The 14,093-nt window shown below is 42.1% G+C and overlaps 2 protein-coding genes across 2 annotated transcripts; both read right to left on the bottom strand.

The window, feature by feature from the left end:
• Window positions 1-7,819: 7,819 nt before the first annotated feature.
• LOC122408483 (uncharacterized) lies at window positions 7,820-9,883 on the bottom strand. Its single transcript, XM_043415276.1, has 2 exons — window positions 9,559-9,883; window positions 7,820-9,414 (listed from the first exon to the last, which is right to left on the bottom strand). Exons 1-2 carry the CDS (start codon window positions 9,881-9,883, stop codon window positions 7,820-7,822), a joined length of 1,920 nt encoding a protein of 639 aa, XP_043271211.1.
• Window positions 9,884-10,054: 171 nt separating this feature from the next.
• LOC122408482 (uncharacterized) lies at window positions 10,055-11,773 on the bottom strand. Its single transcript, XM_043415275.1, has 2 exons — window positions 11,559-11,773; window positions 10,055-11,351 (listed from the first exon to the last, which is right to left on the bottom strand). The coding sequence occupies exons 1-2, from the start codon at window positions 11,771-11,773 to the stop codon at window positions 10,055-10,057; spliced, it is 1,512 nt and encodes a 503-aa protein (XP_043271210.1).
• Window positions 11,774-14,093: the final 2,320 nt, after the last annotated feature.

Here is a 14,093-nt window from a genome sequence, read left to right as displayed (position 1 = left end):
CAAAAGCGACATTTAAAGTGGGCAAATCTGTTGGATTTTTCGTGTCTTGAATTTGATCTATCTTTCATTTGAATTTTGAAGAAAAGGGATAAATAAAATCTGTTCTATTAAGGAAATCTTTACATCAGTTCTTTCTTGGTATGAAGACTTGGAAAAAATCGCCAAAGGCCAAGGACAGACAGGTGACGAAATATTTTCAGTACAATTTTGACGAAAAATAGATCTTTTGTCGCGGAAACCAACGTTATAAGCCGAAAATCATATTACAGCCCACGAGACGCATTTCTTCACTCTCTTGGGTTCCTATTACACAAAATATATTAGAAGATAAAGGGGAAAATCACCAACGTGGAAGAAGAAACCAGTGCCGAAATATTCCAGTACAATTTTGACGAAAAATAGGTCCTTTTTCGTGGAAACCAACGTTATAAGCCGAAAATCATATCTCGGCCCCCAACCCGCTTTCTACCATTCTCTTGGGTTCCCAATAAGCATAGCAAATTAGAGTAGAAGAAAAAAAATAGCCCAACTCCATGGACAGACCTGTGACGGAATATTTTCTGTATAATGTTGACGAGAAATTTTTTGTTTTTCGTGGAAACCAACATTATAGGCCGAAAATCATATCTCGGCCCGCAACACACTTTTCCCCATGCTCTTGGGTTCCAAATAGACGAAACATATTAGAGTACAAGGAAAAAAATCGCCAAAGTCCAAAGACAGACCTGTGACAAAATATTTCCAGTACAATTTTAACGAAAAATAGATCTTATTTCGTGGAAACCAACGTTATAAGCCGAAAATCGTATTATGGCCCACAACACGCATTTCTTCATGCTCTTGGATTCCCAATAGACAAAACATATTAGAAGACAAGGAGAAAAATCACCAATGTCCAAGACCAAACCAGTGCCGAAATATTTTCAGTACAATTTTGAAGAAAAATTGGTCTTTTACGTGGAAACAAACATTATAAACCGAAATTCATTTCGCGGGCCTCATCCCGGATTCCTCCATGCTGTTGAGTTCCTAATAGGCATAACATATTAGAGTATAAGGAAAAAAATCGCCAAAGTTCAAGAGCAGACTTGTGACGAAATATTTTCACTACAATTTTTACGAAAAATTGGTCTTTTATGGTGGAAACCAACTTTATAATCCGAACATCATACCTAGGGAAAATAAGATTGGGAAAAGTACATTGATGGTCCCTTATTTGCTGATAATTTCATGAAAAAGATTATCCCATAAAAAATGTTCGTATGAGAATGGAATCTATAAAAATGTACTAAGCAAATAATTCATAGAAATTTATACTAAAATCCTATAACCGTCATAACATAAATGAGGAACTTTTGAGAAAAAAGGCGTGATATCAAACCATAAACTTCCCCTAGGGGAAAAAAGGTTGGGACAAGTACATTGATGGTCTCTTGTTTCTGGATGACATAGAAAAAAGATTTAGAACCAGGAAAAAAATTCTATAAAAATAATAAACGAAAAATTGAAAAGTTCAAAAAAATTCAACAAAAATAAAAAAACAATCGAAAAAACTCTGTAAAGAAAAATAAAAAAATTTCAAAAAAATTCATAAATATTGAAGACATTGAAAAATGTACTATCCAAGTTACATGTAGTATAAAAATGTATGATATCAATTGGAGGCCAAGTTTTTATTGCTAATTTGGAATATTTATCCAACAAATTGGAAACTTTAATGAAATTCATGATAATTATTTTCACGAAAAAAGTTAATGAAAAAAAAGTCATAACGGAAGTTACGTGCAGTACTAAAATGTATTATATCAATTCGAGATCAAGTATTTATCAGTTATTCGAAATACAATCTCCGGCGACAAATGAGCGTTGAGAATCCTTGTCGGGCTCACAACGTTTTATCAAAATTACTAAAAAATTAATGGAAATAAAATCATTAAAAATTCACATGAAAGTCATTCGTTACTTCAACAAGGTACACACTTTAAAGAATCGATTCCCCTCCGACTTTCAGGATCCCCTGGTATTATTCACAACATTCAACTTCGATTGGATCGGTACAAATTATGTTCAAATACGTCTTAAACGTACTTGTCCGGCCCATCACTTTTTATTCAAATTGCTCATTCGAAAACAAATCAGGGCTGTTCTATAATGACAAATATAATAAAATGGATAAAAATAAAAATAATATCTCCAAGTAATTTGAACTTGATTGTTCGCAAGTTCGTATAGCAATATCCACTTCTCATTTTCTTCAGTGAACACATACCATTCGGTAAGAACCAATGAAAATGAGAAATAATCAGGCGCATTACTAGAAATTTTCGAACCTACTCAGCCATGCAATGTTTTTTTTTCTATAGTCACGTACACATTTTGATAAATATCACTAGTCGAGTACGACACGTGGATTCCTGGAATTTGTAGAAAAATGATTTTGTTGTGAATTATGACTCCATATAATATAAATAGATTAATCAACTTCATCTTTCATTTTCGTTTCATTTTGACAAGAGCGATTCGAAGGAAAATTATTTTCTCGGGAATTACTGTTCCTTAATATTAACACATGCATTAACTTCGTTTTTAATTTGTTTTCGAATGAGCAATTTGAATAAAAAGTGATGGGCCGAACAAGTACGTTTAAGACGTATTTGAACATAATTTGTACCGATCCAATCGAAGTTGAATGTTGTGAATAATACCAGGGGATCCTGAAAGTCGGAGGGGAATCGATTCTTTAAAGTGTGTACCTTGTTGAAGTAACGAATGACTTTCATGTGAATTTTTAATGATTTTATTTCCATTAATTTTTTAGTAATTTTGATAAAACGTTGTGAGCCCGACAAGAATTCTCAACGCTCATTTGTCGCCGGAGATTGTATTTCGAATAACTGATAAATACTTGACCTCGAATTGATATAATACATTTTAGTACTGCACGTAACTTCCGTTATGACTTTTTTTTCATTAACTTTTTTCATGCAAATAATTATCATGAATTTCATTAAAGTTTCCAATTTGTTGGATAAATATTCCAAATTATCAATAAAAACTTGGCCTCCAATTGATATCATACATTTTTATACTACATGTAACTTGGATAGTACATTTTTCAATGTCTTCAATATTTATGAATTTTTTTGAAATTTTTTTATTTTTCTTTACAGAATTTTTTCGATTGTTTTTTTATTTTTGTTGAATTTTTTTGAACTTTTCAATTTTTCGTTTATTATTTTTATAGAATTTTTTTCCTGGTTCTAAATCTTTTTTCTATGTTTGTATGATGTGCTATAAAATTTTTATTGGATTGGAGGATAGAGTAATGTCATATGATCACTTACCGTTTAGAGCACAACACTTTTCAAATATTGCACCTGTTTTTGGAGAAGACGCTTAGAAATAAAATTCACACGGCTTAAGTCATAAGCGCGCTAAGCGTCCTTGATCATCACTGTTTTGAGAGCATTGAGGCATTAGTAAATCGAATGCGCGTAAATATCTCAAAACAAAGTTTCAAGTAATGTCATTCTGATAAAAAATGAAAGATCTCCACTGTGAAAAAATATGGGAACGGGGAAAAAATCGCTGAGCGCACCCCGAGGATATGTCAACGGGAAAAGTTGTATTTGATATAAAATAAACGTTCGAACCAAAGATTTATGAAAATCGGTAAACAAGAGAAATCGAATATATTATAAGGATGAAAGTTCCTCTATATCGATTGGATTGTCTCGACTAGACAATAAAAAAAATTGTAACTGCTAGACATTTATAAATAAATTGGAAGAAGCCGTTTGAAAGATAAGATACTTGAGTTGGATATGATAATCATTTTCGCACGTACCTGCTGAACGCCCCAAGTGTGCCTATCAAACGAATCAGCAAGTGATACGGTGATACTTAGCTATTGGCAAGCTAGGTAACCCAATAAGAAAATGACACCGCCATTCGGAATACCTAGTTTTTTTTGGGAATTAGCATAATAAAGAAATATGATAATCTGCGAATCGAATCGTCAATTCGATTTTGAAGACTGAGGATAAATAAATAATCGGTACGATTCATAGTAAGACATAATCTTATAAATTATCATTCCGAAATAATGATGCCCTGTAATACGGGAATTTTGGTCATTAATTTTTGTTGAGTCGTCACTCGACAACTAGCCGCCACATCATTCCCTTGCATGTATACAACCTTGGCGAAAAGAATCAGGCACACTCAAAGTTGTTTCGGCAGACGAGAGACAATCGTTAGTCAATGTAACATACAGACTTTTGAATTACGCTATTTGCGTTTAATTTTGCTTTGTCAATTTCTATTCCGGTTCATCATGATTCCGCCACTTCATTAAAGCGCTTATTGGACCCAGGAGCCTCAATTTCGCTTTTGAAGAACTCTCGTTTGATTTTTTTTTTAACACAGTAACGTAATTGAGAGAGTTATGAAACCTGCGAAGGAAAGCTCTTGATGTCTTTTTCAATAGAAATATATTGCCCAGACACAAATAAAAAAGTAAAATTAAGTTCGAATTGTACACTTTAAAAGCCTGTTTGTTCAATTGGCTTACAGTTGTTTTCATCGAAATATTTTTAAATTATCTATCAAGGAATTTTTAAGGGTGTTTAGTTGTCTAATATACTGTGACGATTTTATTTTACATTATCGTCACAAATGACATGTTCGTGAGACGGAGAATTGTCGAGCCGGCATCCCGTCCTCCTCGCTCGTTGTCGCGGCCACGCATCGACCACGTAGAACTTTTGAAAGACAGAAAATGACAGGGAAAATAATAATTTATTACCATGCGGTTTATTTTAATTTTTCTTGGAAAGCAACATTGGAGAGAAAGGGGCTGAGAGCGAGAGAGAAGCCAGAGGGGAAGAACTCAACGTTGTTACTTCGGAATATTTCAATTGATGGAGCATTAACATCGATTTTCCCGCCCGAGATCACTCCCGTCGGATAGTCCGAGTGAAGCCAGAGGGGAGGGCAGAGAAACGAGGCTCTAAACATCGGCGTACTTCGAGCGGGGCTCGTACGCGAAGTCCCGGACAGCGTGGACACTCACACCAGCATAATACCTGCGTCGAATATTCTCGAGATTTCGAGAAAAGAATCGAAGTGAAGATTTCAGGGGAGTCCCGTTAAGAGGGGCGTTTGACCTTTTTTGTTGAAATTGAATCTCATTCGCGATACCCGAGTCACAAATCTAAAGAAGTTATTCTCTCTCTTCCCGTTACGTAAATTCATAGTCATCGCATATTCGGGCTAGGGGTTATTATCATCGAAATAATATCATCAAACAATTTATCCCGTGAAATTTGGGGCCCCGTCTAACGCCCGACTAGAAAGATTGATGTGTCGCACCTGATGTAGGGCGAGAAAAGATCGAAGCAAGAGGGGAGAGAGAGGAGTGACACCGCGTAACGAGTATCGATCGCTTTCGGCAGAATTTCGTAGGATATCGAGCGAGCAGGACGTGTGATCCCGAGAGTGTAATACCGTGAGTCGTACCCCTTTTCATTGTTCGTTTGGTTCAGTGAGCTCTCGTAAATATTAATCCCGAATATTGTTGTCTGTTTGACAAAAACCATAGTTATTGTTAACGGGAAGAATTATTTTGTAACAGATCCCGTCTATTTGATTTTGGCTCGACAAATTGTGGCCACGGCGACGATTTCGCCGCGCTGATATAGAAGCTTTAGTTTGCTTAATTTTTCCGGTGCCTGCGTTCCATTATCGCGAAGTGGGTTTCCTTTCATATTGATTCGTTGCTTAAAAGAAAACAGTTAATTCGCGTGGCCGCGTACGAAAATTCTCACGAGTCGTGTCGTCAACATTTCGGAAGTAACCGTGGGGAAAAGGTCGGGAACCTTGGTGCGAGAGTGAGTGAGAAAGTACGAGTGGATCGGGAGCGCGTACGCGTGCGACGGAAGAACAGCCCGGCCAAGTAACCGAATAACGGGGGCTTGGTGATTTTTCTGATATCCCGAGTTCCTTTAATATCGTAATTTCCAACAATAGTAAATTTTCTGACCGCGACAGAAAGGACGGGCTCGATAGAATTTTGTGATGTGTATAGTTTTCCCGATCAGAGAGTAAGGGTGAGTGTGAGTTCGTGACTTTTTCCCCTCGTGTTTCGCGATCCTCCCGTACATTGAAAATTAGAATAATTCTCCGCCGCGGTAAATGTAATCCCGTAAGGAATAAATCTCAACTGTAAATATTGGAATGACTTTCAATTTACCCACCCCTTCCCGCTGAACTACGCTGGTAAATCATCTTTCTCTCTTTTTGGTCGAGTCGCTTTGCGACTGGCGCCCACGAAATTATTTTTCGAAAAATTAAATCGGCGAAATAGAGAGAGAGAGAGATTTTGTGACATCAAGTACCAGGTTGAAGGAAATTTCGGTCACAATACATATTAGAATGATAAAAGAAAAGTCGATATTGTTTTTCTGAAAGTCGCAAGTAATGATGTGTTAAAAAAATTTGTACATGTTATTTTTTCACTTGACACTAATATTTTATAGTTGATATACAAACTTCGAATGTCACAGTTTACGGCAAAAATATATGAGAGCTCTACTGGTGGGAAACAAATCAGATGATAAAGTCATTGAGAAAATAATATTTTCATGAAATGCTAATATATCAATCTGCGACACGAGTAGGATCGTTTTTTTATATCAAGATGTTTATGAGAAATTTAATAAAAAAAATTAGAAAAGCTGAGATTAGATGGAATAAAAAATTTTTCCTCCCAACTTAAAATTTGAGGGAATAAACTCTTGACCGAGTACTTACTATTTTTGTTGCAACACCGAAAAATCTAATACTTCTTTTATCATCATTTTTCGCTGAAATAGGAAAAACAATTTCAAGTCGTTGAAAATTATCAACATATTGCTTACGATTTTGAGAAAAAAAAATCTTTTCTCTGAATCACCCTAATATATTATTGTGGTGGAATATTTCGAATGGAAGATTTGAAATAATGTACGGATGAATGCGTGAAGAGAGAGCAAAGTTATGCTATGCGCGTACAGCTTTTAATAGCAAAACTATTTCATAGCAATATTGTTTCGCTTAATAATTATAATATATATTCGAAACGCATTTAATTGCATGATCCGATATAAGAAATTAGCATTGTGAATTAAGCCATTATAAGGTTTATTCCATAAAGTTTTGAATAGAAATAGATTGGTAAAGTAGAGAACTAGCGCAATCAGTTATCGGTACATGGAGAAATGTTCTCGCTGCTGCGGTGCTTCATTTGTACAGGCGACCCCGTTTGAACAGTCTAGGGGGTGAGAAGTAGGGATACGCGAGCGTGCGTTGGGGAAACGTAGAACTGCTACGAGATATACTTGACACAGGGTACAGTTGACACAGTCGCGACTTTCCTGGTCTGTGCGTTCGAAAAGCGGTGTCGAGTGGGGATACGCGAGCGTAGGGGTAACGCCGAGCTGGTACGCTGTACACTTGAGACGGGGTACAGTTGACACACTTAGAGACTTGCTACGGTGGAGAGATGCCCGGCTCGGTTGACACGGTGGGGACTTGTTCGGTTCGTTAGAGCGAAGAGTGGGGATAAGCGAGCTACGGGGAAATGTCGGGTTCGCACGGATTAGAGCTGGCTTTGGGTACAGTTGACACGATCCACACTTGAGACAAAATAGACTTGCTACGGGTGGAGAATTGCTACGAGAGCTGGATGCCCGGTACAGTTGACACGATCCACGGTTGCCCAAGACACAGCTGGGACCCTGCCGGCCCGAATAATCTCGCGCTACCGTCAAGGCCTCGCTCAATCCTGAACATTCCGCCCGCCATCGGCAGCAGTGCTGTCGATTGATCCCGGTTGAGGCACTGGCAAGAGTGCCAGTTTGGTGATAGGCCGTGTGAGTGTGGTCGTCGCCGTTTTGAGAGCAACCACCCGTATGAGCCCGTCCTTTCCCGGATGTAGTTGTGTGACCCGTGCCCGTGGCCACTTTGTGGGTGACGTGTTTTCGTTCATGAGTAGAATCATAGACCCGACCCGGATGTCGTGACTCGGATGATGCCATTTTGATATAGCCTGCTGTCGTTGCAGGTAACCCGATGACCAATGCTTCCAGTAGTATTGAACCCGTTCTTGGAGCCATTGCCACCGTGTGAGGCGACCTTGAGGCACATCCCGTAATGATGGCTCAGGAATAGAGGTGAGTGTGTCCCCGATGAGAAAATGCCCAGGGGTGAGAACCGAATCCGGGTCATCCGACAGAGGCTCCAACAGCCGCGAGTTGAGTATGCCCTCAATTTGTGTGAGAAGAGTCGTAAATTCTTCAAACGTGAGACTGGCATCCCCAATCGTCCGCCGGAGATGATACTTGACCGATTTTACTGCGGCCTCCCATTTCCCGCCCATATGAGGTACCCCCGGTGGGTTGAACACCCATTTAATCCCGTCAGTTGCCCCAGTGTGCTGAATGTGTTCGGATTCCCGTGTACCCGTCTTGAATAATTGTCGTAGCTCCGCTGCTGCACCCTGAAAGTTGGTTCCGCAATCACTGTGGATCGTGTGCGGAATTCCGCGTCTGCCCGTGAACCGTCTAAGTGCTGCGAGGAACCCGTCCGTGGTTAAATCTGTAACAACCTCAAGGTGCATAGCGGAGGTAGCGAAACAAACGAAAATGCACAACCAGCCTTTGTGACATTTGCTCCCACGCCCGCGCCAGCTTTTGAGTGAAACTGGCCCCACGTAGTCGACCCCCAAGAAGAGAAACGGCCTTGCCGGCGTAACCCGTGAGATTGGTAACTGACCCATTAGTTGCTGTGCCTTGAGCGCCCGGAAGCGCGCGCACCGCACGCAGCGCAAAATGTATGAGCGTACTGGCCCACGTCCGCCGATGATCCAGCAGCTCTGCCATAGATAAGCCAAAGTGAGTTGAGTCCCGCCGTGAAGAGTACGCTCGTGGGCATCAGCGATGAGAAGTGCCGTAATTGGTGAGTCCCAAGGGAGAATGACTGAGTGTTTGCTATCAGGTTGTGAGGCTGAGAGCTTCAGCCGTCCTCCCTCCCTGAGAATGCCTTGATGATCTATGAAGCCCGTTAATCGCGTGATCGGATGCGATTTCGGGAGAGTGTAGCCCGATGTGAGAGTTTTGAGCTCTGAAGTGAAGTATGCTCCCTGAATGTCTTTCATCACCCAATAAAGCCGTGAGTTTTCCAGGTCTCCAGGTGTGATGTTGGCTGAACCCGATGTACCGTCGCCCGGTCTTTTCAGGTTTGTAATCGCCTTGAAGGGCCATGAGGTGATCCGCAACAACCGTGTGAAAAATGAGTATTTCAAGATGAGATCGTAAACCGGTGAGGGTGATGTTGCGAGTGAGAGTGTAAGACCTGGCCGCTCTTCGAGCGCCGCTGCGTCCCCCGTCCCAATGCGTTGAGTTGGTCAATGGAATGAGTCTTTTGCTAACCAGTGAGGCCCGTCCCACCATGATGAATGTCGCGCGAGTTGTGAGATGGTTAGCCCCCGTGATGCGCAATCCGCTGGATTGTCCCGACCCGGTGTGAATCTCCATTGGGCCTTTGGCACGAGCTCCTGTGCCAGGGATATCCGATTCCGAACAAAGTCCTTCCACCGTGAAGAATGAGAAGTGACCCAAGTGAGCGTTACCATTGAGTCCGTCCATAGGTATACCCGTGAGTCATCAAGGCCCAGTACGTTTTGCACGTGGTGTGTAAGTTTAGCAAGCAGCACCGCTGCTGCGAGCTCCAACCGAGGAATTGTGAGCCGTTTGATCGGTGCGACCTTAGTCTTAGCGCAGACTAGTGAGACCGTTGTTTGATTACCCGTGCCCGAAACCCGAACGTACACAGCTGCCCCCATTGCTAGTTGAGATGCGTCCGAAAACCCGTGTAGTTCGACCTATGTACCCGGCGCGATGTTGAGCCACCGCGGTACCGAAACCGGCCCGAGATGCGATAATTCCTGCCGAAACGCGACCCAGGATTTGCGAACTTCCGTTAACACGAGGTCGTCCCAATTTAATTTTTCTAACTAAAGCCTTTGTAAGAGAACTTTGGCTCGAATCGTTACCGGTGAGAGAAAACCCAGAGGATCGTATAATTGTGCGATTTCCGAGAGAATGATGCGTTTCGTGATCCCTTCCCCAGCTGTGTACTTGTGAACCGTGAATTTGAACACGTCAGTGTGAGGAATCCATGCGAGGCCAAGGACTTTAGTCTCACATTCTTCAAATACCCGAGCGTTTTCCGTTGATGAGGTCGCCCCTACCGCAGTAAGAAGCTTCAGATGATTGCTCTGCCATTTGGCCAGAGGAAAGCAGCCCGCTGTACAAATCCCAATGAGTTGCTCCGCTTGCGTGATGAGATCTGCGAGCTGGTCAGCACCGCCGTAAATATCGTCCACATATCGCCCCTTTGTAAAAGGGACAACAGCTTCGGGATATTTCCCGCCCTCGTCTTTAACCAGTTGATCCAGGGCCCGTCCCGCGAGAAATGGTGCTGATCGAGTACCGTAAGTAACCGTGGTGAGGTGGAATGGAACGACCCGCCCGTCCTTGTTCACCCATAAAATGCGTTGTAAGTCCCAATCACTTTCGTGAACCCGAATTTGCCGGAACATCTTAACGATGTCGGTCGCGAAGACGAAACGATGTCGTCTGACCCACAAAAGAACGTCTGAAATATCCCGCTGCAGCTTCGCGCCCGTGTGCAGAATGTCGTTAAGCGAAATCCCCGAATCTGTATTGCACGTCCCGTTGAATACAATACGTAACTTTGTGGTGAGCACCCCGTGGTGTGGCAAGTAGTAAATGGGCCGGAGAGGGGCGTGGTTGCCCGCAACTCGAGTCATGTGCCCCAATAATTCATATTCCCCGAGAAACGTGTCGTAAAGGCCCTTGTAGTTTGAATCCCGATTGAGTTTGCATTGTAGTCGATGGAGACAGGCTGTTTGAAAAAACCCGCCCAACGTCCCTGATGTGGATTTAACCGGCAATCTGACGACGTACCGCCCGTCTGAGTGCCGCTTGTGTGTCGTCAAGAACTGAGTCTCACATTCCTGCTCGTCAGGAGTAAGGTGCGATTCGCCCGAGCCCGGGACTTCTTCCTGTACCCAAAACTGTGTGAGGAGATCCTGAAGCTCCTGATACCCGTGATCCACTGCAGCGTGATGAACCAGCCCGGCTGAATGTTGAGAAGAGTCCATAAAACCGTATTCTGTGCAATCGGTGTGCCCTGAGGCCCCCGTTTGATCTGCTCCCGAATGAGTTGCCCATAGATGTCTGCCCCGAGAATTAAATCGATGGACCCTGGTGAGAGAAATTCCGGGTCTGCAAGTGGAAGACCTTGCAGATGAGAAAGTGAGATGTGAGGAGGTGTAAATGAAGGGAGAGTAGGCATTAACTTTGACAAAATGTGAGCTTTTATTGAGACAATCTCCGATGAGTGCATAGACCGAAGCTTTACGCTAACCACCCCGCGCGTGTGGCCCGAGTGCGTCCCGCCGATCCCGATGATCGGTATTACTGAACACTTACCGATCACAGATGTATTTCTTGTGCCCATCAGAATTGAGTTGTGAGTTGACAAGCCGGGATAAATTCTTGATCCATGCGAAGTGTCCAATTACACATCCCGATACGTCTTCGATGTAAAGCAAGCTGAAGTGTTGCTCTTTCTTCTCCTTGCTCACGCGGACTTGTAAAATGACTTCCTCCTTCTCGCTATAGACATTGATTGAGAGATTATTCATCTTCTCAAATTTCCCAATCTGGTCCAACGTCATAGGGAAGTTGATGCCTTGGAAGTTGAATATCGTTGAATAATGCGGGTAAGAGGATGTGCGATCGGTGTTTTTTTCTGCTGGATAAAGTGCAGCAGTCATGGCCCATCCAAAACACGCATTATCCGCCGTTTTCACAGTTACCACCGCTCTTTTCAACTGTATACGTTTCGCCAATGAAACGTGACATCCCGTCCGCAAAGCATTGTACTTGTTGATGTTCACAGTTAAATTTGTTATTGATGTTAATGTCTAGCCATTGTCACTCTTCTGGAACTCCTCGAGCGATCTCAGGGTCGGCTCCACAACTCGCTTTCGATACCACTCATTCAAGTCCGATGTTGTGAACAGTTCAACATTTTCCGTGTTAACACTTTTATTCGCCCGCTTATCGCCCACGGTAAACTCTCCGTTAAACGAATTGTTCACTTTTATACTATCATATTTGCGAATATGAGCCTGCACTTGGTCTTCAACAAGCTCATAGGCATCCAATAGAAACTTTCGTGGGTCGATATGATCACGATTAATCACAGCGCCGGTTGACAAGCGATTCTCAAATGCACTGTCAATTTCACGCCATGTTAATCCATGATCATTTAATCCTCCGCCCCAATATATGAAGCGTTGGCGTGTTGCCTGCTTCAAACATTCGAGACGCAAGGTTTGCGAAGTGACCGAGTGGTGATATCCCAGTCGTGGTCGTTTCGATCAGACTTGCTTCTCCAACGATTCGATGAGGGTATCACATTGGTGTTCCCACACCAAAAATTGCTCCAACGTCCGCAGGAGAGTTGCTTGCATACGCAGCAAATGCTCGGTAGCGATGTCGGCGGTGAGAGACATGATGCGCTGAACGGAATTTGACTCGAAATGTAACTGTTACGTCGTCTCAACAGAGTCTGGACCTTCCTCAAAATTGTTTCATTTTATATACGCGTTTTTTTCGTTTCTAAGGTGGGGATGAGTAGGGGGGAGGAAAAATCTTGACTTTTCTGGAAACTCGAATGTGGTACCCAGGATCTAATCGAGGAAGTGCGGTTGACTTCAAAAATCCCTTCTTGCGCCTTTTTGAGAAATACCTCTGCAGGTTAAAAAATGTTCAACACCGGACACATAAATCTGTCATTGGGCGAGTGCATCTCTGTAAAGATTTCTAGTCCAATGTGAACATTTTTTTTCTCGGAAAACATTCTTCTAAACATCTCTCAAGTTAAAAGTTGGAGGGAAGGGCAGGTGCATTTTTAAAGAAATCTCATCGCCATCTCACGAATGTAAAAATATGTAATAGAGGACACATCAATTTCTCATTAGGGGTCTCCTTCGTCACGGATTCCAATAATTGAGAGCACTTTTCTTCTCAACTGACTTTTCTTAGAATTCCGCAGGAAACATAAATCAGTCATTCGAGGGGGGCATCTACGAGTTTTTTTTATTCCTCGAAATATGCTTTGTGTATGCAATGCCGCAAACAGGACTGCTGCATCCCCTCTCCCCCTCTTCGTTACCCTGAGAACCTCCACACACCATGCAACCCCCGCAACGTGCTCCTCCGTCCTCACACCCCCCTGAGAGCATTAGAACTGGTTTTGAAAAAAGAAATCTCGTCCGAACTTGCGCCACCACAGGAATATAAAAATATGTAACACAGGACACATAAATTTGCCATTAGTGTAACATGCAAACATCTTTAGTCACGGAGTCCTATAATTGAGATCATTTTTGGAAAGAGCACTTTCAAAAGAAAATTCCGTCCAGTGCAATCTGATACACGGGAAACATAAATTAGTAGCAAAAAATCTTTTGTCCTAAATTTTTTGTCTCTTCAAAGTGCCGCCGCACCTTCGCTGTCCGAGAACCTTCCCCCTCCACATACCATGCAGCCCCGCAACGGTCCCCGCGCTCCCCCGTCCCCGCTCCCCCTGAGATCCCTGAGTTAGAACTGGTATAGCCTTACTAGTTATAGTATTCTCTGAAGTACTTTAATTATTTAATTATTAAAGAAACAAATTTTGAAAGTTTTCGAAAACAATGGGAAACGCTATCGCTCCTGTAAAGACTCTCTGGCAGCGACTCGTCATAACATAAATGTACTTGTCTCAGAGTCGCTGCCGCGACTCTAGATTCATTACAACGTATGAAAAACTATGCTCAAAAAAAATTGAACACCTATAAAAAAACTACAAGCTCGTCATAGCAGCTCAAGAAAAAATGATTGAACCCTCAATAAATAAAATCATACATTGTTTCTTGAAATTGAAAAAGGTATTGTCGAAGTAAAAGTCTGCTT

Source organism: Venturia canescens, chromosome 3, assembly GCF_019457755.1.
Source record: "Venturia canescens isolate UGA chromosome 3, ASM1945775v1, whole genome shotgun sequence".
Taxonomy (NCBI): Eukaryota; Metazoa; Arthropoda; class Insecta; order Hymenoptera; family Ichneumonidae; genus Venturia; species Venturia canescens.
This window is presented reverse-complemented; position numbering and strand designations above follow the sequence as displayed.

Coding starts and splice junctions, on each gene's coding strand:
- LOC122408482 (XM_043415275.1), bottom strand. CDS start 11,773: ATGAATAATCTCTCAATCAATGTCTATAGCGAGAAGGAGGAAGTCATT. Junction 11,352..11,558: donor AAGAAATACATCTGTGATCG/GTAAGTGTTCAG, acceptor TTCCACTTGCAG/ACCCGGAATTTCTCTCACCA.
- LOC122408483 (XM_043415276.1), bottom strand. CDS start 9,883: ATGGGGGCAGCTGTGTACGTTCGGGTTTCGGGCACGGGTAATCAAACA. Junction 9,415..9,558: donor CCAATGGAGATTCACACCGG/GTCGGGACAATC, acceptor CGGGGGACGCAG/CGGCGCTCGAAGAGCGGCCA.